Source organism: Pecten maximus, chromosome 6 (assembly GCF_902652985.1).
Source record: "Pecten maximus chromosome 6, xPecMax1.1, whole genome shotgun sequence".
In the NCBI taxonomy this organism is placed as follows: domain Eukaryota; kingdom Metazoa; phylum Mollusca; class Bivalvia; order Pectinida; family Pectinidae; genus Pecten; species Pecten maximus.
Genome location: NC_047020.1, coordinates 13,597,259 through 13,624,064, shown reverse-complemented (window position 1 = coordinate 13,624,064; position 26,806 = coordinate 13,597,259). Strand labels below are relative to the sequence as shown.

Sequence of the window (26,806 nt, the reverse complement as noted above, 5' to 3'; positions counted from 1 at the left end):
AAACCGAAAATCTGAAAAGGAAACACAAGATATGTCGTTTAAATGCATTTGTTAAAGTAGAGGTTCTACCCGAATCCCCAGTGACTATCACCTCCGGCATTCAGTTCATTGAGTTTTGGGTGAAAGCCTCTGCTTAGATGCGAACTGGATACCAGAGGAAGCTGCCTCTACAGAAAGAAAATAGTGAAATACAGTCTAGTCTCTACAATATGCATTTTCACTATTTTCTAATGGGTGGGTGGGTTGGGGGAAAAGTCGCCCATATAAACCGTTTCAAGGTATCCGACTAGATATCCCCCTCTCTCCTGCTGTTGAAACCATTCCTGGGATGTTGAAGATGTCTATGACGTCACTTCCGCTTTCAGTGACAAGTCACTGAGGATCGAATCCAGTCACGATAGCATACAATTTAACTAGAAGATATATATTACAAACCATTATCAAACTACGAGGTATATAATCAATATGATAAGTGGTTGATTAATGTTCCGTGAACACCTGGTAACACGTGGTTATTTAATGTTTATTAACGATCATAAAATTACCACGAGTAAACAATTACCTGATATAACTTTACTGAGCAGTTAATAACATATAACGATCAGTCGTCGACAATTTCAAACCGAAAGATGAATTATGTAATGATCACTTCAAAAACATATCTTTTGCATTAAAGTATGTATAGCTACATTAATGTTACCCATTAAAACACCAGTGTGCCGCTAATATTACAGCAGAGCAAAAGTGTGTACGAATCACGTCACCCATGTTTGTTTAGTTTGCCTTTATACTAGGCGGTTGGTTCTGTTGTATTTTATTCCATCAACTTTTTGCATGCATATGCACAAAAATCTTTTCATTATAGAACAGTTTTCAAACTGTCAGTTAATCTTTAATTACATTAGATTAACCTAAGATATTTTGCTAAGTTGATCCAAAAGTCGATTTTAGATGAGTATTTATTATTTATTTCAAACAAATCAGATGGTTGGTGGAGATAATAAACATAACATTTTTAGGAGATGTCTCAAGACATCCATACTATTAAGGTTATAACATTCGTTTTGTGTTATTAACATTAAGTTCAATTGCACACAAGTTAGCTGTAAAATCGTCAAAATGTTTCAGCTGAGACATCAAAACTTTGAGATGTCAAGTACATCTACATGCCAAGCTGTCTATATTGTTGTGGTAACATCATGGAAGTATACACACAAATATCAGCAACATTAATCTGTATTTGATCAACGAATCAGTTTGATGTATGGTTTACGAAACGTGGATGTTTCTTTATTTTGTCATTTGAACATGCTGGTAACATTCTGATAGAAATGAATTTCGTCTTCATTATTTAACACAATCATAAAATCTTATTTCGGACTACTCCCTTTCTCTAAGTAGAGATTTATAGAATGTATAGCTTATATGGACCGTTCACAACTATCTATATCAATAATAAACATATCTCCAGAGCTTATATTTCAACAAAAGCTATAGAAGTCTTGGAGTAGTTTGTTGTCATATATGATGTGCTTGGCGCTATTACACAACAGTAAATACTGACGCATTATAGTCGCATTGTCCTGAGTCGGGTGTACGGGTCGACAGCATTTTACGATTGAGAATGAGAATGACATTCAATAGAGATTAGAATATGTTATATATATATTTGTCCACACAAAACATGCCATGGTCTTAACTCTTAATCAGAGGATTTCATAGCCTTCCCTATGCTCTCGTGTAGACCGACTGGATTACCCGGCGTTAAACAAAGATTTCGCCACTCCTACTGCAAGCAGTGAACAAACTATAAACCAAAGTGGTGTTCGTTATGACGTATACTCGCTTTATATTTATCTAACAGCTTAAAGTGTTGATTTCAAGCATCAAGGGAACGGTCAATACTGTTAAACCCAAACCTAACTTAATCACCTGTCCAATCGCTTAACTACGGGTCAATGATTTGGTCTGGTGCGTGTCCGAATGACAGGTGTAGTGGTCAAACCTTGTTTACATTCCATTTTGTGTTAAAATAAATATAACTTTGATGTAAGATAGTGATTCAATAATATTATGATGACCATAGCATAGGTGAGCTGCGTGATACTGTTGGAATAGCATGATAAGTAGGAATGGGTATGTCAACATTCAGGATAATTCGGAATCATTAAGATTGTAGTCGCGAAGTAATGTTGGTTTGATGAATAACTAGAGACAGAATGTAATTAAACTACGTGTATTCAAAATGATAACCGTTACACCAGAAAATGGAAATATAAAGTAATAACACAATTTTGCTCTTTGGCACAGAAATACGCGTAATTGAAATAATTGCTTGATCCACTCTGCCAGCATCCATGACACGTTGTTCGTTCGATGGATGGAAAGAATAAATTATATGGTTGTGGATTTCTATATATTGTTTGTACAAACGTCACCACAATGTAAAACATGTGAATCTATTGATTTCATAATATGCCGTTCTATAAAACAGAAATAAACCAAAATGAAAAGCGAAGAGTTCGTCAGGGAAAATATAAAGAACAACAAAACGTAATGAAATTCATTTTCTTCTCAGCGAGTATGCTATATTAGCATAGTAATACATTGTAAACTAAGGTGGGTTTTAACAATATAGAGATAGGTCTACAAATCTGTAAATCATTCATCCATATACTCCGCTAAGCAGGTGCTAGTCGTACGTACAGTACATATTATATTAAGCCCCGACGTAAAGCCTACCTTCAGCAGAATCACGCCATATTTGTTTACAGGACCTAATATGTATCGTCGTGTAGAACTATCGTGTAGAAACAATAACAGGTATACGTTAATTCACCTGGGAGATTATTCCATTCTACATTAATACATTCCTGTAGGTTTTACAACCACTCTCATCCCTTGTTTATCTCTTTGGATACGGACAACCAGCAGGTGATCGGTGAGCTTACAGTAAAGCAGATCGGTATCTGTACCATCAGTACCTTTGTGGAGTAAACGAACTCACCACATCAATGTTCAATTTATATCAGGAGGTTCAAGCGAGTTTCCGATATTACCTTCGCCATTACTTACGTATACAAATATATTCTTATATACAAAATTTGAGGTAACCCAGGATGCAATTCCATGTGAATTGACACCAACAAACAAAACTTACATAAGAATTAATATTTTGTTACACTTTGTTTATTTCCATTGATATGTCAACAAGTTGAATTACATTCATTTTTCCAGAAAGCTCTATGTTCGAGCGTTACTTTTGTGATGTAGGAGACAAGAAACTCTTTTAATAATTTAATATCCAAGTTATATTTGTATTAACACACTAAGTCACGTTAATCAATGTTTATAACCTTGTCACCAATGATAATGCGATGAAGCTATAGAGATTAAAAAAACTTTCACTCTAAAGCATTTGCGAAATATTATTTAAATATTTACTCCCCGTCCAGGGTTTGACCTTTCTGTCTACCTATTTTCAGAATGCGTCTCCCGTTTAACCCCTTCTCTCCTATGACCTCTGCTGATTTGCAATTATTCCCAAAGACAGTTGAGCTGTGGATATTCTTCTCAATACAAATAACAAAACAAGCATTAGAATTCTATTGTGATGTGTGTTGAAAAACAATGTTCGATACGAACGTGCATTTATTATGGTTGGTGTAGCTATTAGACCTTCTATGATGGAATGACAATTGTGGATACCAAAGAAAACATATGATAGTGACTAGGCCGAGGTTCTTATCCAATAAACTAGTATCCCCTTTTTTCCAGCCTCAAATGGAAGGATATGATCTATTTTTCGGAACGATTAGCAGAAACTAGTGTATTGCCATTTGTAATATAATACTCGATAATGTTATTATTTCAGAGATAACAATATATCTGTCATACTATTTTGTTCACTAGGGCTGTAGGTATTGTAACGTTGACAGAGTGAGATCATGAATCGATACATGTCGCTCGGACCTTTTTCATTTCTTATAGATCAACACATTTATAAACTGAGTATAGTTTATTATTGATCTGTTTTATTAAACATGGAGACCGGTCTTTGATAGATGTCTACAAGACTACCGTCTTGTTTGTGATGAGTCATTGTACTTATCTTCAGTCTAAATTAAAGCCTTTATAAAATAATTCTAAAGATCTGATATGCATTGTGCATGCCATTCAAATAGACAAAAAGTGAAATTCCATTAAATCAATTTTACCATGAATAAGAATTTGTTTCTTAAAACTTTTAAGTTATACCTGTAATAAAAAATGCGTGTCAAACCACACTTGTGTATGGAAGGTAAACATTGCTGTGGTACAAAACGACGGGTGTTATATTTCTTGGATGACATGATGGGACCCTAATATTATTGTCACATGATCGGCAGTGAGACCCTTTCACGACTTTACCTTCAGTAAATGTAAGCAGAAGACGAAATAAACTTAGTAGATATCGCCACGAACCTTTACAAAACAGGATTTGAGAGCATGCGTGAAGACCTGCGGTAATCAAACGCTGACTTTACGGCTCCAAATCTCTATCAACAGAGGAGAAAATATATGGTATAGAACAATATTTAACTCATAAACGTCCTATAGCAAATCATACACCGCATCGAGATGGAACCGCATCGGCTCACGGGAATCCTTACACGGATTTCTTTATTTGATGATCTCTGTGATACCAGGTTGATATCCGTACTCGGTAATAAGATATTATATACGACCAATGCAGTTCTCAATACTGAAGGGAGGAAATGGGTCTTACGATCAGACCTCAGGCCTTGATTGTGTGTAGATATTCGACCTAGTCTTGGGTTAGTCAGTATATCATATTAATCGTGTCAAGTGTGAAGAAAAAATATCAATCTTAACACACAGGGACTTGCCGCAAATTTCCAACCAACGGTATTAGATATATGTAATACATAGGGCCAAGTCCCTCTGTTGAGAGTAATATATATAACTGTACGATAGTTCATTATGCATATATTTACCCTTGTGAACACATTTCATGTCTGGAGTCACCCCTGATCAGGTACCACTAAATTATTCTTGAATAAGTAAATCTGTTTACAGCCAATTTCTGAAACACCAAAAGCTATCTATTAGATCACTTACATGATTATCACGTAAACAACCCGTAGAATATATCCCTATTAACGATTCCATATCACACCAGGTACATAACGACAACAAGTTAAATTATAATTTATTCTGTTTATGTCGATAACTTAAATTGCTTTAAACGCAAATTATCATCAATCTAAATATTCTTTTGAAACTCTTTAAATTCCTGTAGAACGATTTTCGCCGTTTAAATATGACTTGTACAAATAGACAATAGTTTTAAGTGTCATTCCATTAACTTTACTATCGGGATTGACGGAAATTCAGTCCTACTTCAGGTGAATTCCTGACTATAGAACCCTTGGCAGCTTGTTATTGTGTTCACCTGCCAGACGATTGAGTATGTATCTGATAGGAATCTATTTAAAAGGACTGCCGCGAACTGGACTATTGAAATCTGGCCGTAAATCGGTGGTTATGTCATAAGTCTCTACCGGAGATCAATTTCTAGAGCAACAAGGCCGCAACACCTGGATCAAAAGAGTGTCAGGGAAACACCACGGACACAATACAACGATAGTCTAGCACCTTTGGATACGAAAATAGACACACTATCTTTAAATATACAGCTTATATAAAGTTCTTCGCTGCTATATATAGAGCTTATACAGGATTTCGAAATGACCATATTTATAGAAATATGATAATAGACATATCAGAACTAAAATAGAAACCTTCGATTGATATCGTACCAACGGTTATATACCGGCCAATCCTGTCATTTATCAACATAAAAACATATTCAAGTATTCGAAATTGAAATACAAATATTACTTTTTAGGAGCTTGTGAGATCATACATACATTTTGTATTCAATTACCTGTTTTATAAGACATAATCCATTCGTGTAAAACTGTAAGTTTCCTAGGTGTGCCTTACCGACATATACTACTTTGGAATCCTTTCGAATAGTGGCACCTGTTAAGAATATGCACCAGTACCTCATGATCTTTTCAAATTATTCAATATGCGAAAATACGAAAATGATTAGGCTATTGGGTAAAATAGCATTCCCTTTTTATATCCATGACTTCCCTTCTGAAATTGTACAACTTTGGCCATAAACATCATTGACGATTGACCACTTATTATTGTTGACGATTGCCAATTAACTTCATTGACGATTGCCAATTAACTTCATTGACGATTGGCCATTAACATCGTTGACGATTGGCCATTAACTTTATTGACGATTGGCCATTAACTTTATTGACGATTGGCCATCAACATCATTGACGACTGGCCATTAGCGTCACTGACGATTGACCATGAACATCATTTATGATTGGTCATTAACATCATTGACGATTGGTCATTAACATCATTGACGATTGACCATTTACATTATTGACGATTGACCATTTACATCATTGACGATTGCCCATAAACGTCATTGTCCATTGGCCATTAACACCTTGACGATTGGCCATTAACATCATTGACGATTGGCCATTAACACCATTGACGATTGGCCATTAGCGTTACTGACGATTTGCCATTAACATCATTGACGACTGACCACTAACGTCACTGACGATTTGCCATTAACATCATTGACGACTGACCACTAACGTCACTGACGATTTGCCATTAACATCATTGACGATTGGCCATTAACACCATTGACGATTGATCATTAGCATCATCGATGTAACACCATTGACGATTGATCATTAATATCATAGACGTAACATCATTAACGATTGCCCATTAATTTCATTGACGATTTGCCATTAACATCATCGACGACTGGCCACTAGCGCCACTGACGATTTGCCATTAACATTGTTGACGATTGGCAATTAAAACATTGACGTGTCCTTGAAGGACGAAACATGTGTATGATCATGATGTAATTCTATACCCCGAGTATATTGTATCTGTTACTGAATTAACATAAAAATGTGCTGTTCACGTACGTCTCATTTGTACAATACATTCAACCATTCGGTACACATTGCGTATGTCGTAATTAATAAAACGTTATTGGTTTCAGCGCCTGGACTCTCAGCAGGTATAACCTGAGTGATAGAATGCTTAGTTGTTTTATCTAGATTTTTGGTGCTAGTATTCATTTATTTATTTATTCATTTATTTATTTATTTGAAGCTTATAGAATACAAAATTGGCAGCTAGTTCGTTTTGTTAATATATTTTAAATGTATATTTGACATTAACATTATTAAGGTGCGTGTACTGATTACGTACTTTTTCTCGAGTAATGATGGTGTGTGTTAATGGTCTTGTCTCGTCCTTTTATTAACTGTTTGTAAACAATTATGTTTGTGGTTATCGGAAGACTTCAACTATTTATGAAATAAATTAACTCGAAGTCAGGACATATACAATTGTTGTTTGTAATACTAATATGATTTCGTAATATTGTGTGTATTTATATATCACTCAAGTAAGTTTATCATCTTAAGCTGTCATATCGGTACAAAAGGTTACATATACAAATTACTTAGAAAACGTGCACTCTGATATTTTTTTAGATTAAAAAAAAACATTTAAACGTAACACCTAATCTATTGATTTGTTTGTACAAACTAGTTTATCTAATATGCACTTAAACGTTTCAAAAAGCATTGTCCTGCTAATGGAATGTGTATTTGTGAATTGACATTTAAAAAGGTTTTTAGTTTATGTGGCAAATAGCTATACAAAATCATAACGCATTAGCTGAAATGAATACCGGGTAAGCAATGTACAGAAAATCAATATCAGACAATAAAGCAATTAATGTACAGCCGTTCCGCATTCCGAAAATGAACCTCACTACAACCTCATACTCTTAACTGCCGTGTTAGGGGTTGTTCAAAGTTTGGTAGCGTTGCTTGATAGGTGATATTGACAGTTACCAGAAGATAGAACTGGCCCTGATGATAGAACTGGCTCTGCCTTGTTTGTGTAGATATCGGTTATCAATATTATACAATAAGTGGTATGAGTTGATAAATTTATAGTACTTTAAATTATACACTTAGCAAAATAGATAACATTCAAATCGTAAGTGTTATGTTATCAGATGTGCAGAGCCTATTTGCATAATAAAAATAATACAAGATTAGCACACAAGTACAAATCTTAGAATATAAGAAACGAAGAAAACGAAACATTCACCGGGGTTCGCAATGGAGTTTATAGATCGGATTAGAATTAGGTTTATCGAAGTTTGTTAGCATCTACTGTACTTACCGTTTCGGAAAACGATTTAAACAAACTTGATATGTTAGCTAGTTATATATATGTGTGGAATATACCGTAGGGCTCGCGCCTTTGTGTTTTTGGTAAAGTTGATGGCTTTTGTCTCGATGACATCGATCAGGTGAAAAAAAAACTCCATTTGATCTGGCCTTATATCAACACAATCTATTTAAATACCATGTCAATGCTATCCTGAGACAGTATGGGAAGGGTAAGGCAGGGTGAAATAGTTACAGTCGTAGTGGAATATTTCTACATTGTCTTACTGGGATGTTTTATTTTATTGTAGAAAGTAGCCCAGATGGACGTAGGGGCAATAAAGAAACAACGCTTCAAACGAGGAATGAAGGTAAGCGAACAGTATTCAATGATCGGGAAAAAATTTAGTATCAATTATGAATGCTCTTTATAGTAATCGTAATATACATTATTAAAGGAAGTGTATTTAAAACATCAGTTATTTATAATATATCAATTATGATTCCAGGCTATTGAGAAGTTTAAACATGCTGTAGAATTGGTACTGATACTGGCGCGGGCATGTATTTCAAGGCGGAAGTAAGTACGCAGCGGAAGTGACATATAGGGTGGTCTGTAATGTTCATCATATGTTTGATAAAGTTATACAAGTCATTGTTTAATGCTAACAACGTCACCTATGGGAAATTATTTCTAGTTCTCTCAATGTAAGCTTGGCGTGTAAGTATTAGGTAATGAACATAATTTGTTCTTGTTTCCTGGTTTGTTCATTTTTGGAGTCTGATGATTTGAGAGGACATACCGATGTTTGGTACGGTGTGCTGTGCTAATGCATGTCCAGGCTGATAATTACTGATTCATCAGCAGATGCCAATTTACTGTACGACATGTATATAGGGAATCGTTATGATCAATTACCCCCCGAGGACTCAAGTACGATCCGACACAAAGAAAATATGCATCTATTGATTTCCTGCAAAATATATCATCACCGGTATGTTGTTAATACCAGGAAGAATGCTATATATCTAATGGATTCTTATAAAGGACCACCAAGATATAAGGAATGTGGAGACTGTTGCGTGTACAATTGACTTTAAACGATGATTATGATGACGGGCAGGAGACCTGATATGTTATTATCGAATGTGTGGCCAGAATTATTGTAAGGATGTTATAAATGGATATTAGAGAAAGCCATTTTAATAACGGATATACCCTGACATTCAAATATCGTCATTCGGCATGCCTCAGTCTTCTTCATCTGCTTAAAACCGGAAGTATATCTCATCGATATTTTCATTTGCAAGAAATTTTCCACGAGGACTTATTATTGTATTAGTCTCTCAATTATCTGCCTGTAAGGTAATATACTACAAAAGGCTATCAAGGTCGGGAATGATAAGAACACACCTCAGTTGTCACTGAACACGGACTATATTTGGAAACGTTGAGCCTTTTCAGGTAGCTTAACAGGAAATACACATTGCATTACCCGTAATTGGTATTCTCTGTTTTGTGAATCCTATTGCGTCATGACAGACTGTCATTTCAAAGTGGATCGTCATTGCTGTAAGCTTTGATGTCAAAGATAACAGAGCTGCATCACTCAATGTTAAGTTCTTCTCATTTTTTTCTGTTCGATAGGCGATATATTGGAACTGTTATGAAGCCTTTTTTACTTCAAAGAATACCGTTTTAATTGTTTTCAAGGATTTCCATTTGTTTGCGGGATGCGAAAAAAAGAAATAATAGCATATTGAAAGTAATGATTTTAGAAAAGAGAATTGTGATGCAGATTTTTTATATTCTTGTTTCGGTACTGTTTCAATTACAACATATCTGTCTCATGGTACTATTTACATCTATGTCTTTTGTGCAAACCTAGCAAACGTTAATCTATGGAATAACTTGGTATACTGGTATTATATGAATTGTAAATCCTGTTCCTATTTACCAGGAACATTGTGATCGTTAATCAAATGTTGCTATGCAATAAATGACATAACGTTCTTTAAGGTACTACAAGGAAGTGAAGCCCGACACAGCCCTTGCTGTCAAACGCCTGAAACAAAAGGGGAACAGGGAGGATAAGGATACTTCCCGATCTAGTGTAAGTGACCGATCTAATGTAAGTGACCGATCTAGTGTAAGTGACCGATCTAGTGTAAGTGACTGATATAGTGTAGTCACCGATATAGTGTAATTCACCGATCTAGTGTAAGTGACTGATATAGTGTAAGTGACTGATCTAGTGTAAGTCACCGATCTAGTGTAAGTCACCGACCTAGTGTAAGTCACCGATCTAGTGTTAGTGACCGAATAGGTAAGTGACCGATTCTAGTTGAAGTGACCGACTTAGTGTATGTCACCGATATAGTGTAAGTCACCGATCTAGTGTAAGTGACTGATATAGTGTGTGTGACCGATCTAGTGTAAGTGACTGATATAGTGTAAGTGACCGATCTAGTGTAAGTGACTGATATAGTGTAAGTGACCGATCTAGTGTAAGTGACTGATATAGTGTAAGTCACCGATCTAGTGTAAGTCACCGATCTAGTGTAAGTCACCGATATAGTGTAAGTCACCGATCTAGTGTAAGTCACCGATATAGTGTAAGTGACTGATATAGTGTAAGTCACCGATCTAGTGTAAGTGACCGATATAGTGTAAGTCACCGATCTAGTGTAAGTGACCGATATAGTGTAAGTGACCGATCTAGTGTAATTGACCGATATTGTGTAAGTCACCGATCTAGTGTAAGTCACCGATCTAGTGTAAGTTAAACATCTCGTGTAAAAGTTGATGTTAATTTATTCATTCATTAGTTGCTGTCAATATAATTTCAATCAATACGTGTTCATTAGCAGAAGGTAATAAAGTAACATCATATTTATCATTCTCCTTTGTTTCTTACATTTTTTATTATTGTAGTACCAATGTCATTTAACACTGTGGATCATCCTTTATGTCATCCCGGTTATATTTTATCTGACGACCACATACTGCCAATCTTTGTCTTGAAACGTTAGCTTTCCTCAGTGTCCTATTGATAGATTTATACATAGTTTTAGTCTATTTCTAAGCTGAGTAATTTTTGTTTATATTTGAATATTGTTTAATAAAAGTTCAAATTAATAACACCCTGCAATTCAACTCAACGTTGGTAATGGATTTATGATCTGATGATCATTCATACAATACACAACATTTGCATTACAGATGTTGTAATTATTGCTTTTCGTTTGCGCTTACATACCCATACATGCATGCATACATACGTACACAAACAATCAATCACTCACACCAAATAAACTTTGGTATTGCAATTCATATAGTCCATGTAATCATCGATATGTTTGAGCAATTATTGTATTATTTTCAACTTAAATTAAATGTATTATTCATTATTATGCAGCTTGCCTTTGATATGCAATTAGCATTTTCAACGGAGCCCAACTACCGAAGTAAAAGTGATATTAAAAAGGTAAGGATCTTAATCGTTATCATTAAGACTTTTATTAATAGATTTATCTAAAATTTACCTAGTAATGATTATCGGTTTATTACTTCAATTCATAGAGCTTCGAGCACAGTGGACCCGCGTCATTTTCACTTATGTGATACTGCATTATATGACATCATACCATTGTTACAAGAAAACAATTAGATGACATTATTTTTTTACATGAGTGATATAACCACAACTTGTAGTTGTATTTTAATCTCAAAGACTGGAAATTCTAAAATTGAATAAACGTATTTAATATCGTATACCATGCCTGTCTGTGCATGATGCAACCATCATTCAGTCATGTATATTCATGTTGACAGTTCATGATTATGTCTCATATACTTTTGATGATTATATATTTATTAAATGTTAAAAAATGTGTGTGTAATTTAATGCCAACCGATCAAAGTGGACTTTGAACAAATATGCCATTTGATGTTTTAGATCATTTGGGTTCTAAGAGCAACGAAGGCATTTAAACAACTGTTCCCAGTGGAAGTGGAGGCCGACTTAGCGAGATGTGTTGCGTATGAGAGGTAAATGCCCTTACGGTTGAGAGAGATGACGCAGATGTGATTACTACAGCATTAAAATGACTCTATGACACTATGAAAATTGCATTGTCTTTATCATGTGACATGATTAAACAATATCTAGTTCCGATATATTGTTCCATATAATCCTATGTACAAATACTTCGTGGTCAATTTCGATTTCTGTAATTGCAAATATGAACGTGGAGCGTAAATGTTCATAAATCTTGCGCATTGATGAATTGGTCTAGCTTATTATATATCATAAGTGTTCTCATAATCAAGTGCGATATCTTTAGAGCGAAAACAAAGTTTACTACACTGTTAATATGTACCTTTACACTGTCACTATATATCGAACCTATTAATATGTGTAAGTCTGTTTAATTATGATTACGTCTTCTTACGCTAGACAAAAATAGTAATATTGATAATATTGATATTAGATGATGAACAAACAAATGATTAGTAAAAATTAACTTTAATTCACAATGATCTTGTGATCCCTGGCTTTTACAGGTATGATTCCAACAGGATCATAGCGCTACAAGAACGAGATCCTGAGAGATTTTACTATATCATGTCGGGCAAAGGTATGCATCCTGCTGTTATTCTTACCATACCGCTATATTCCAGTTTCTAAAACTAATCTTAAATCACGACTCTCCATAATAAACTTAACAAAATGTCTTTATTTAAAGTTCTTCATTTTTCAATTATGAATGTTAGGATAACTGTCATGAGGTCGGGTTTAATCAGATAGTTACGTAACGCCACAACAGAAGTTCATCGAATCAAAATCATGATCCCAGATATGCCCTTTCATCTCGATTCTTCATCTTATTCCGGATATGTTGCAATATGACAGATTGATTGATCTGAATATTTTATAGTGAAAAACATTATAAGATCCCTTTTTTACATATTTTTTGTTGATCACATGCGATACAACGTGCCTTTTGATTACTACTAAAGTACATGATGACATCTTTGTATTGTTGAGGGATCTTTGTAAAATCTCAGTCAGGCAGGTCATCAATACCGCCATTGTCTTGCTGTAAACATCCCGTGGTTCTGTATGATTGTTTGTGTATCTCGTCTTGGAAGGTCATATCAGACACCGTTACACATGATCTGTTTGTTTTAACGACTAAGTCGCGTGACATCATTTGTCTTAAACATCTCAATATATTCCTGTTATCCGGGGTAATTGTTTATTTTGAATATCGTTTTCTCATGTTGTGGAATGTTTTTATTTGGATTGATCGATCAAGGTTACTCTAAATATCGTGCCATGATTAAATATCAATAAACAGAACATTTTTTTGTGCTGAATTATTTCAATGGTTTCCAAAACAACCAGACAAACACTCTTGACACCTTATTTAAATAGATATATCAACCTTTGTTGGTGCTTTATTGACTACCCTGTTATCATATTACCATTGGTGCTGTGTCTTTTAATGTTAATTGCTGTTGACGTTGTCTTTTTATGATAACAATTGACATGTACTTTTATTATTACAGTGCAAAAGGTACAGGAGTATCGTCTCAGTTCTGGTCTGGTGACCAGGTCTGAAGGTTACATTGAGAAGGGCACAACTACTGATGTAAGTGTAGAGACTATCACACATATGCATTGTTCTATTCGATTCTCTGATACATCATGGAAGAGTGAGACGATTGTTCCTGAAAATCTAACTGGTGATCTCTACTCTAGTCACAGCACATGTTATTGTTTTCCGTCGTTGCATGGCACTGACATTGTGTTTCATCAAACTCATCCTCAATAGTATATGTCCTCATCATGATTTCGACACCAGCATATATCACGTGAAGACACAGATTTAAAAACTTTATAATTCAAATACGTTACCAGATTATGTTGAAATTGTCTTTACAGTAATATGAGGTTGCGAAGCGAGCTACGCTTTACCATTCAAAAGACCATTATGGCTGATTCCCTGATCAAACTACTTTGGTGACAATAAAATATGCGAATTAATCCTGTAACAGAACATATGTAACAACATTTATACCTGGTTAATCCTGTAACACAACATATGTAACAACATTTATACCTGGTTATAACATCATCGGTTTCCCTCTTTCTTTATTTGGAAAGTTAATTGTACGACTTTTTTAGTTCGAGATATTCCATCTTATCAAAAAAGCATAAAAATGTTATTTCAGTGTCTAATTAATTGCAGGCACACGAGCTTGAGATGTCCTGGCAGAGAGAACATCACCTAGTGTCACGGGGACAGGTGGAGGTTCTCATCATACATAGAGATGTACGTAGTAAACCTTTTTTATATACGTGTACATTATCAATTTAAACGCAAACATGGGGTTATATTACTACACTTTCAAAATAAACCTTCATGCAAATCAAAACTCAAAATCGAGAAAACGAACAAAATATATCGTTTTACATGGAGAACACTGAAAAGTACAGGGATAATTAGACTTGAGGTTTAGTAAAGGTAAGCGTCCTACGCTTCATGCACGACTCCTGCCATACAGATCTAGGCCAAATCACAGTTAAGTCACATCCACAAAATACACATTGCAGCATCGTTGTAGATATAGCAAAATTGAATTCCAAAACTACAAACAAATTATAAAAAAAAAGATTGAACCCTTGTTCACAATCTTCTTTACGCATACGAATAAGCTTGCAATGTCAAACATGGATTTTCATCCGAAAGGAAGCAGACAATATGAGGAAACGAACATTATTAGAGAATCGCTATTTAATGTTGATAGGTATGGAATAAAGCGCGGGAAATATAATTGGCCTTTGAATTTTCGATGATACGAGCATTCAAATAACCTAAGTAATAATTAAATACAGGTTGAGCTCTGAAAATTTTAATTGGATTTCTGAATTTCCTTTACAGGACTTTTTACGGTTACGAAACAGAACATTAGGACCGCCAATAGACTTTTTAAGGTAAGGATGTTTACTTATATTATACAATAGGTTTACATCTACAGCTAATTCAAGTTTATGTACATAGAAAACATTTTAGTGTTGCACCGGATCAAACATTTAAATTTAAAGCGTAAACACTAAATCCCGAAATAGTGTTCCACAGAACAATACATATAGGCCGTGCGTGTATGTTGATACAAGGTCGATTTATTGATGAAATATCATCGGAGGTCTCTCAAGTCTCAAAACGAAAACCGCTTGAAATTGTATTTAGCAAACACACTTGAACGTGTTATGCAAATATAGGTAAAGAGTGTGGTTACTTATAGACTAGAATTTGATTTTACTCCTAACACTTGCCACTCCATAAATATTTCCGCACACTGCTGCGCCCTTGACCTTGATCTACACCTGTTGAATATTTGACTGTGGTGATGTACATAAACTTAAAACTGTCTTTAGATGAGGGAGTGGCCTATGTATTTACATTCCAGACATAGTGAGTAATAGGTATTTATTCTGTTCTCTCGAAAATTGTTTTGCTCACATACAATTATACAGTTCACTTTATTTAAGTCTCATTCAAGTTTATATTACTAAAAATAACTAATATATGTCAAAATTTAGTTTAATACATAATCTATTTATTCTGCAGAAAATTAGATTTATTTCTGGAATTTCCATGTGATGTATTCAAGACAAGTCCAGATTCAATACACCTCAAATACTATGGGTAAGTGTTATAATTGTAATATACTGGTACATGTATACTTTGTACCATGAATGTATAGCGCTCCAAGATAGTACATATAAAAACCTAACAGATAGAACATCGTTGTTTCATCTATAGTATTGTAACTTATATTGTGTTTATTTCCAGCCAGGATGTGACAATCGTCGAGGACACTAATAGAACACCGTGGATTCACATAGTGAAATCTGTAAGCATAAATCTTCATGCTGTTGCTTTGAAATGCCTAGGTTCCGTTTTAGTTTGATTTACGAATAACACTATATTTTCTATCTGAAATCAATAAAAACCATAGCCATGAAAGTAATTTCTTTCACTCCGTAGGGGCGAGTAAGAGTTGTTCGAATTCAAAGCGTCATCGATGTAGAGACGGACCGTAAGTTCATGTCACAGAGTATGGAGGAACTGGGGTGTGGCCGATCCTTTAGCCATGCACAAGGTTTGTAAATAAAATGTTACGTAACATTATTTAATACAATCTCAATTTCAGTGTTATATAACCAGACGATTTTTCTTAAATTACCAAAACGAGTCCCAGACATCCATCATTAAGTATTCTACTGTGGTGTTTCAGTGTTCTTTTCGTCGTGATTGTTTGACCTTTTGTACCATTTGTAATAATCCAGAAGTTTTTATGCAAAGTTTTAAAGGTGTTGCATCCCCAACACAAGATTAATTATGATTGAATGATTGGCTGTTGTATACAAAACTGGAAGTTATCGCTATTGCCATCCTCTGAAGGTTTGAGCTTATTGTTTTAATCTTTATTTTACAACGAATTAATATTTAAATATATCCCAAAAATATTGCTCCGCTACTGTAGCACTTCTTATAAGCGATATTTCTACAATGGTTTTGTTGTGTTTGTTATATTTCTGTATTACTGGGTGTAACCTTATGCATCTAATTTGTCTATTATTATATTCTAAACAGTCCTTAATTGGTATTTAGGGTTAAAAAATGGCGAGCAACAAAAAGGTTTCAACTGAAGTTTACACACTCTAATATTCATCTAGTTAAAAATCGCCTTTATCTTAACTTCTCGCAAATAAAAGCTACATATGTATAATCTGTTGTGCACTTCACGATTTTCTGAATATGTGTTTGTCATATATTTTACCTCGATTAAAACTGCAGGTATTATCAACGGTACGTGTATATGTTTTCCGAAGATCAAGCCATTCATTTGATATGGTTTATTTCATGTTATTTCTCCTATAGAATTGTCCTCTGAATATTTCAGCAATGATTGGAAGTCTGATGTCACAGAGGAAAATGAAAGCTCTCAGCGGCAGTAATTTGTCACTTCCAGAGGTACGTTTGAAAACAGAAATTAATTTACGATTAATATCTTTAGGTAAACATCTGCTATGAACTGATGTTAACGAACGTTTAACAAACAAAAAATATGGCGGATAATCATTTAGGTGTCAGATTTTACATTCTTTACTGGATTTAAATTATATTTGAATCACTATATATTTACCGATTAATCATATAAAAGACTAATTCTGATAAAGCATAATTAAAAATGTGTAAACAAACGACCTTCTTTTCTATGAGATTACTGTATTTTGATTATACTTTGCGAATGTGATTTTCACTGTATATTGACGGCATTGAAAATATTCACAACATAGACTGCACTTATTTATTTCGATGTTGATAATGTTTGTATGTTGATGGTGTCGCTCGAAATTGATACTTCCTTAACTTGTCCCTTCAACTTTAAGGAAAGTGTTATTGTTATTAAATACAACGGGAAAAAAACAGATATTTGTTGTATGAAGTTCCATTTTCTAGATAATTAATGTTGAGTCCCTGTTCATTTCTTAGATCAACACCCCTGAAGTGTCCAACCCGTTCGTTTCAAGTATGGGTTTTAGTAGGAGTTCTAGTAATTCTCACGGCAGAAAGAACAGCACCTTTGCCGAGGGCATGGGTATTCTTTCCAACGTAAGAGGTCACAAGGTGTGAACTTATCCGCACTATTTTGAAGCACGTTTTACGAGAATAAATAATAACAACTCGTCAATGAAAAACTAACACGTTAGAGTAATGACTGGACTCTGGTTTTGATTTGCGTGAGTTTGGACCTTGTAATCTATTTTGTTTGCGTTTAGACCTGGGAACGGGTTTTGGTTTGTTTAGGGTTTAGTTACAGCATTGTTTTGTCATACTAACATGTTTTAAAATGTTTGCATCACAGCATTGTTGGTTTATTGTTTGTGTGTTGCCAATATGTTTGTATTGCTTGCAGGTGATTGAAACTAGCGTTACTGTGTATAATGTATGAATTCAAATATATGGTATATAGTTGATTTTATAGGCTAAGAAGCTGCTATACACATAACTGCCGGTGTTAGCTTGATATGAATCAAACTTTGATAAGGATTTAAAGGATACTTTATTGAAAGCAATTGTACAATATATACAATATTCCCCTTTTTTATCATTTCGTTTTAATTTTTAAAAACATAATCACTACAATTTCTTTCTATGTCGAAGCAATGTATATTCCAAAAGTACCGAACGTTCCATTGTAAAATGATATTAGTGTGTCAGATATGTAGATTGTATATATCATATACACATATCTCAGCATGTTAAACTGTCATCTGAATAAAATAAATGCGTAGGAGTGCAAACGTAAGGTGTGGATTCAATGTAAATTTTCAGATAACGAAACGTCACAAGCCTAGTGTTTCGACAGTTCCTTTGCAATCGCCAATGGAACAGGATGAACTTAAAACCGAGACCATTGAGAATGCGGCAACAGGGAGACAACTTTCGAACAAGCGGAAAGCTAAATACGTCAAACCTCCTATTGTAGGCAAGTGACAAAAAGTTGTCTTCGTGTAAAGAGGGAGCAGGCACCATTTGCAGTTCTGGGGCACCTGCTTGAACATCCACGTTATGATTAGTGTGTTTTGTGTACTTTAATATTTCTCTTACCTGTCTATATTTGATTGATTTATTTCCGTCTTTTTCCCGATTATGCTCTTTTTCTTTCATATTGATTTTCATGTGTCAACAATTTCGTCTGATATCACTCGGTTCACTATCGGAACATACTTTGCCATTATATAATTGTTATTATAACTAATTATGTATATACGTATGTACTTTATAATTCGCATATAAAACTAATGAGCCATGATGAGTAATTTTCTTTAACATTCGCAGTTGAACAAGGGGTAGACAACCCATCCAGCGGTAGGGGATCTCGGGCGGACATCACACCCGATACTGAGCTTCCAGACATACTGATTACAAATGGACATGTACGTTTTGTTGATTTATGGGTTTTATACGTAATGACTAACTGAAAAGTCTCTAATTGGTACCAAACAGACGGATTGAAATTTTCATAAGTTCACGAAGATGAAATACTGCTTTCTTTTATCAATACTAAAAAAATGTTTTTTCACCTAACATTTGTTTATTTTCGTGTTTTAAAAATCGTTCATGCCTATAGGACTCACCTATAAAGAAGAGTGACAAGAGAACATCCTTTCCTCCGATATCGAACTCTACAGAGCGTCCCCATACTAACGGCGAGCTCCATCCTCACGGTACCTACCTGACAAGGGAGATGACCGAGTTTGATCCCGTATATGCAAGAAAAGCCACAAAGGAAATCAAACTTCGACCTGCGTATCTACAGTTGGATGTACTTAATCCAGGCGATATTTTTGTACGTAACTTTTTATTTCTCCTGAATTATTGTATCATATATACACTAACTAGGGTGACTCGTTTGGTTTTACCGTGTGATACTGTACATTTCTTGTGTCTGTTTGATTAATATATTTTCTGTATGCTGTGTATTCAATAACAGTACAGAATAGTCTACATAAACACAAACCATATGAACTCGGTCACATTATTTGTTTTGATATTACAACAGTAGTTAATATACACGATCACATATTATATATCTCTATTTAAAATCGTAACAGTATAATAAGTATGTACGATTGCTTGGAAAAAAGAATATCTGTCGCTTTTGAAGTATTAGTTCTTGCTTTTGCTTATTTTCATATACACTGTATGTGATATCAATTTATCCGGAGCAATGCTAGAAAACATATTTTGCTATAGATGTCATGTTTGGACATGCTTAAATTTTATTTCTAGGCTTCCATTATTTATAGAATGATAAATACTGGCATTAATAAACAATGAAAATGAGAACAGAAGAAATTTAAAATCATAGTTTCCTGGTTAATTGAACGTAATCATGTCAAAAACATACCGGTTGCTTATTAATTTTATGTGATGTGACATAACGCCACTCTGTCTATCATACCTACTGTTCTATTGTCTTAACATTAAACAAGACTAATATATACAGGAAGATGTTGAACAAGTGGAGCATCATCCGTTTGATTAATCAATGTTTGTGACTAACTTTTGTCTTCGTTATCACACGATACTTTAGGGGTTGGACGCTATTTCTAAGAAATTCCACAGTCAACTTAGGCGGCCGGGTGAACAGGTGAGAAGTGTCTACGTACTCCGCATGCTGCTTTAGCGTAGCAATTAACATGATATTAGTTTCAGAACAATATGCTTCGTTTTACAATTAATGGTACGTATGCAATACCGTTATTTTCAAGAAAGCGTTAACTGTTTTTATTTCAGGATAGTTCCTTAGTAAATTTTCTTCATGTTATCAAATAAAATTATCTTAATCGTTTATCACGTCTATTGCACTGACACCACTGATTCGATTCATACGATAAAATAATGCATGCGCAAATACCATCCCATCTAAACAAGATTTTTTTCTGTTTGTGTTTTCTTTCAGATAGCAGTTACTTTTCCCCAACTAATTGATTAACACATGGTTATAGTTTAATTAGATTAAGACAATTTTGTTTCTGATAAAATTTGATTAACCTCATATTCGATCATTCAAATTAAATAGTTTAATTGTTTTTTTTCCTTTTAATATGGCTTAACTAAATGGGGAAATCGATTGAAAATAATCACATCTAATAAAGTAGAGTTTCATAAATTTATGAAATAATCAACAGAAGGACATAATCAAAAAAAAAAAATATTGAAACTATAGAAGTTTATATGTTCTACCATGCTGCAATTATAACTAAAACATTATATCATGTTTAAAAGTTTTTGTTACATCGCTAATAGTTGGTAATTACCTCCGTTTTCATTGATAAAAAGCTATAATAATGCTACTTTATATCGCAACAATGATATACAGTGAAGGTCGGGATTGTCATTGTTTACTATACTTTATGTTTATGTAAACCAGAAATCTAGCATTGGATTGTTTTCCTTTACAGGGACTAGAACACCTACAGCCACCAACCGCCTCGGAGGCCAAGGGAGTCATACTAGTAAGTCAAAAAGAAAGAAAAGCAAATAATACATTTTCATTATTTGTTTAAAATCTCGATAAGTGATTCTCACGTCTGTACAGTGTGACAAATGTATCTTATTGGGATTGAAACACTCCTAAAATGCTATCTCTCGAGAAAAAGATATCCAATCGAATATCAAACCTACATTTGAGTTCAGTTCTTAACATTTCTCCCTTAAGATCGCTGATACATATTAGATGTAGTCAGTTGGCGTTATATGTAAAAAGAAGAAAATACCAAATAATGTGTTATTGTTTGTATTGCAATGTAAGCCCATGTTGTTATTTTCCCATAGTCATCTTGTCTTACTGCGAGAAAGGTAACATGATCTATTTTATGACATTACAGGTTGTTGGGGGGGGGGGGGGGGGGGGGGGGGAGAGAGAAAAATCGAACTCTCGTATTTTTGTGAGAAAAATGCCCTACAATAGAATTTTTACTAGTAGGTAAAGTTTTCTCTAAAATAGGATTCTCCATGTAAACAATAAAATTTTGCAGCAAATTGTTGATTTTTTTTCATCCTCATTTGAAAATATTCTCTTTTTTCACGTTCTCCAAAAAGGCTAGATATTGATAAATCTATCACAGAAAGGCATGGCAATTCTTTGCAACAAAACAAATGGTGGCGCGAAGATCACTCTTGTCATTTTTCATTGACAATGGGTCATTGTTTTCTCACCCTACCATATCCCATTAAATGACTTGCATTTGTCACGCGATAATTGCGTCAACAGCAATCGAAGTGAATATAATTTTGGTTTTATAGTCAATATTCATATTTGTTTAGACTATGGTATGCAATGAAAATCACAGTAATATGTCTAATGATATTCTGTTGTTTATTAGGCTCTGTGTCCATACATGAAAAAAAACATTTCACATTGTAACAATGCACTTATACTTGCACGAGGCAGCAGGAGATTGGTGTGCACCTGCTTGATGTTGTAGCTTGAAAGCAGTTCGAAATCAACTAAAATAGCAAAGCTTGTTGACAAAAATATCTTGTAATTTTTCAAAACTATTTTGATGACATATATATTTGTGTATAAAGTTATCTCCAATATAAACGAAAAATAAACACCCGAACAAACAAACTATTTATAGTACATTATATTGCACAGACCATCTGTGATGTCGAGGTAAGACAATGCTTTTCGGATTGAATACGCATGGCAATGTCTTTTGGCTATTACGTTAGCAGAAGAAGAAGAGGCACTGACACCTATTGAATGTAATTTAATATATTCATTAATTATTTATGTAAAATATACTAATTTTCTGTTTGCATTCCTACCTTTATAGGTTAGTGATGGCGCTGAAGTGATAGAGATCAGTAAAAGATTTTTCTTGGAACATGCGCAAAATAATACGATGCTGCGTGTGGAAACAATGGTACGTATACCCAATACTCGTTAAAATATCGTCAGACAGGACACGGAATATGGCACTTTAAACGAATGCAGAACTATTTAATGGTTAATTTCGCAGGGCTCAATTTTTCAAAAGTTGATTAAAAAACAAATTAAGTCTTTTAAAATCAGAGATAATGATTGTCTTTTCCAAAATTTTCATCAATCTCCAAATTAATTGAAACATCGAAGTTAATCTTTATTACCATGATACTATTTATGTACAACATTCGTGTAATCTTAACACATCCAACTAAAACAGATGCAGAGCTTAAGGATTGTCATCTTATAAACTGTTGAACTGCTTATGTAATATGTGTACCTTATTGTTTTACAGCAACGAGAATACATGAACAATGACGAAGCAAAAGATATTCTATACACCAAAGAGACCTGGGACCAGTACAAAAGTGTGCTCATGAGAAGACTCGTGCGAAAGAAAGTGACAAAACCAACGAAAAAGTCGTGATGGCAGTTAAAAACAATTATCAGATACTTACCATATCGATTATCAATGGGATTGTTAACATATTCAAGTTGTTTATTACATTCTCAGCAGCTCGTTTATAAACTATTTGTAACTCTATAAAACAATAACATCGAAATATCTTTTTTTTTTATATCTCGAAATTAACGAATGTATTGGTTATTAAGTATACAAGCGTAATCCAATCAGAAATATACTGCAAACAAATTTATTTTCGTGGCTATTGCTTTTCGGGATTATACTCTCTGAGCGAAATGAACGATTGTTTTTTGGTTTTCACTTGAAAGGTTATCTAGCATACACGTTCCAAATATGTGAACATCGCGAACATAGATTCCTCGTGAATATTTGTTGTTTAACAGTTTGATATTTTAAAATTGCATATAATCATAATCATCTATCAAATCAACATAATGAGGTGATATCGGTGCTGCCAGTAGACAGAATATATAGATTAACTTGTTTGATTGAGTGTTTAGGGGAAGAGTTGTACGTATAGGTAGTTCTTAACATATTTTTTTTTATTTATTTATTTCACATCAATTATGCATAGCATATATATAATAATATACAGGTGCTCTTAAAACATTTAACGACATTATAGGTATATAGAATGTTAGTATTCAAAAGGATTTCGTCGTAGGCTAAGCGTTTACCAAGTCATATTATTTCAGACTTGTCGAATATTGATACTTGCTCAATATCAGCACGTTATAAAAAGTAGTGAAATGAATTTAATGCTACAAAAGTTTATGTGTCCAAATTAGGTATTACAGCATACATTCCATTATGCATCGTTTTCGAAACTTTATGTGTAGAATAATCTTGCGTTACCCAGAGCAGTTAATATATATGCAGTTTGAAAGGCATTCCTGGGTAATTTCGTATTGGTTGTGTGAGAAAATCGCAGTTACTATTAATTTTAATCATTTTGCTGTCGTCCTAATTATTGAATATTAATCACATACTGCATTTCTTTTTATAGATTTCCAACTTATTTTGTCAGTTACGTTTTATTTATATGTATGTTGTTTTGTTTATGAACGTTGATGTTTGTTTCTGTGTTGAACTTTAAAAGTTTGCTCTGCCAGCACCCTTTGATCCGTCCATTGATTGTATACGTATACCGCCAGTGAATGTGTCGCACACGAATACAGTGCTATTTTTACAAATCAAAGTGTCTTTGTTGTCGTTTATAGCTGACACGATACCCTTCCACTACCCTTCCACTAAGATAATATGAAACGTGATCAATTCCTTACCGGTAACAAAAGTTTATATTCTGTCCGTTAGTCAATCAATGCGTTACTTTTCCTGTGTATATTGCAATGCATCACCTTTAAGTCTGCACTAGTGGAGTGTTCCATACAGGGATACTGTGTCTAGTGCCAAGTATCAACAGAGTTTTGCCCCTTGCTTATGTTTTTACTGCATTATGCCGAAGGGTATATAACCTTTGCTTTTTATTTAATTCACGCGAAATGTGTCTGCTACATTATTGATTTGCTGTCCACATAGCGACACTTTCGTCATTTTTGCTCTTTAACCTCTTACAAATAGTCCATTTAAAACTTTTTCAATAATATCGAAGGTTTTTAACATATATTTTTCCTGATTTGTCTTGAAATAATTATATTTCGAGAACTACTCGGTACACTGGTACTTATACCTCAAACACATCTTTAAAAACTTAGATTTGTAAATTTCAACCTTGAATGAACATATCATTCCCACCTTTATGTTTAAAGTAACACGTTTTATTTAAAGATCAGTAACTTCTTCCCTAGCAAGTATATCAATAGCCTTGATTGAGTTAGAGGTAATGCTTACGTGACTGTAGGCTATAACTGTAGAACCCTTTCCAAATATTAGGAAATATCGAAATAAAATTAACTTAATGCACAGATATGTCAAATTAGTGATAAGTCACCACAAACACTATCCTTAAATAAACAATACACGCCTTTCTATGTTGTATTTTCACTTGTGGGCTAATTGAACTGTCATGGAGATCCAAGGTTTTGTCTAGAAGCTGAGATCACGGACCGTCCTCCTAAGTTAAAGTGTCTATCCTTTGGCAACAAACATTCTTTTTTTAATATACCCACTACCTGCTTTAGGTACGCCCCGCCTCAAAACCACAAAACGACCCGTCTGTTCGGGGACTGATAATCAAGGCAGGACGATCTCCCATTTAAATACAAAACGTCTAGCGCTTTCACCTTTGGTAACAACGGTAGTAGTATTTGAAACTGTGGTTTTTGATGTTTGGTTAACGTAAATCTCCGTCTGGGAACAAAATAGCGAATCATTTATCAAAACCATGTGTCAAGATGGTGTCAGATAGAGATTAGATATATAAAGATAGGTAAATATGTATTGATTTAAACTGTTTCATAGTTAAAAGCATACTTTAATCGCACAATCAAACTGCCATGTGTTTATTCAATTATTCACTTCATCAAAGTTGACATATATTTTTGTCCATAGAATACATACATACAGAGATCAAGTTTATTAACACGTAACAATTGAAGCATTTTATTGGTATGAAATCTAATATGCTCTCTAAATGGACAGTTTTCATAAAAACCAAGAAAATGTATTCTTCGTTTTCCTCTGAAAATGTTTTAAATTTTTGGTAATTCGATGATTCATTCCTCTCAATCATACGACATTTATCTGATAAAATATGCAATAACTACGGTCTGTAACCTTTACGTGATCTCAAGATTTCGTACACAGCTTTATGTCAACATCTTAGGATTTAAAGCATAATTACACCGATCCTATGTCAAAGTTCCGTTATCATTACATGTGCGAATATCGATATTGAGAAGCAATTCTAGCCGCAATAGATTTTGATTGATAGGGTCGTCTCGCCTGCTGATAATGAAAATGGATTGGACTGCGTCTGTCTGAATACCGTTATAACCACAAATAAGATAGAGGCAGGCCCTTGGGGGATCTTCTTACTTTGGCATTACATTGAATACGTCATCGTAGATTTTACGTATGTTATAAATCGCAGCAGCTTGAAATACATTATCTCATTTCAATCTCATTGTATCCTTAGGTATAGCTGATTGGTTCATTTTATATGATATGAATGCGAACTGTGAAGATCAAATGGTAAATTAAGGAGGCGGCTGGTTAAAAGACTTTGAAATATATGTGTACATTTCTTATGACGTCACAAGCACCAAAATGTCTAGCGCAAGAACAGAGATATTAATACAACACAATAATTAAACACTTTCTCACAAAACATTCAATTAACGTCCGAATACATTTGTTGAAAGTGATAATGTATAATATTAGCACAGTAGATTGACGGAAGCAATTAACTTTTAGAAGGTGTTTGAATTGGACACGCAAAGGTCCACCGCATTGTATACCGGACAATGAAACGGACTGACACTGTAGCCGTTGAGCTGTGTGTGCGATAGGCGAAAACACAAAATA

At 34.2% G+C, this 26,806-nt stretch overlaps 1 protein-coding gene across 6 annotated transcripts in view; it reads left to right on the top strand.

Annotated features, from left to right (window-relative positions):
- LOC117329022 overlaps window positions 1-24,518 on the top strand; it is a 48,203-nt gene extending 23,685 nt beyond the window's left edge. For 3 of the 6 annotated variants that reach the window (XM_033886708.1, XM_033886707.1, XM_033886703.1), the window contains 21 exons: window positions 8,627-8,686; window positions 8,825-8,895; window positions 10,336-10,429; window positions 11,735-11,803; window positions 12,275-12,366; window positions 12,883-12,956; window positions 13,891-13,973; window positions 14,574-14,657; window positions 15,267-15,319; window positions 15,957-16,034; window positions 16,182-16,242; window positions 16,377-16,491; window positions 17,296-17,366; window positions 17,889-18,023; window positions 18,732-18,885; window positions 19,239-19,336; window positions 19,531-19,749; window positions 20,497-20,553; window positions 21,368-21,421; window positions 22,748-22,837; window positions 23,192-24,518. In XM_033886708.1, coding sequence (XP_033742599.1) covers window positions 8,627-8,686; window positions 8,825-8,895; window positions 10,336-10,429; window positions 11,735-11,803; window positions 12,275-12,366; window positions 12,883-12,956; window positions 13,891-13,973; window positions 14,574-14,657; window positions 15,267-15,319; window positions 15,957-16,034; window positions 16,182-16,242; window positions 16,377-16,491; window positions 17,296-17,366; window positions 17,889-18,023; window positions 18,732-18,885; window positions 19,239-19,336; window positions 19,531-19,749; window positions 20,497-20,553; window positions 21,368-21,421; window positions 22,748-22,837; window positions 23,192-23,323 — 1,944 coding nt within the window. In that variant the 3' untranslated portion in view covers window positions 23,324-24,518. The remainder of the gene's footprint in view (window positions 1-8,626; window positions 8,687-8,824; window positions 8,896-10,335; window positions 10,430-11,734; window positions 11,804-12,274; window positions 12,367-12,882; window positions 12,957-13,890; window positions 13,974-14,573; window positions 14,658-15,266; window positions 15,320-15,956; window positions 16,035-16,181; window positions 16,243-16,376; window positions 16,492-17,295; window positions 17,367-17,888; window positions 18,024-18,731; window positions 18,886-19,238; window positions 19,337-19,530; window positions 19,750-20,496; window positions 20,554-21,367; window positions 21,422-22,747; window positions 22,838-23,191) is intronic. The other 3 variants (XM_033886704.1, XM_033886705.1, XM_033886706.1) reach the window with 3 other exon arrangements.
- The last annotated feature ends 2,288 nt before the right edge of the window (window positions 24,519-26,806 follow it).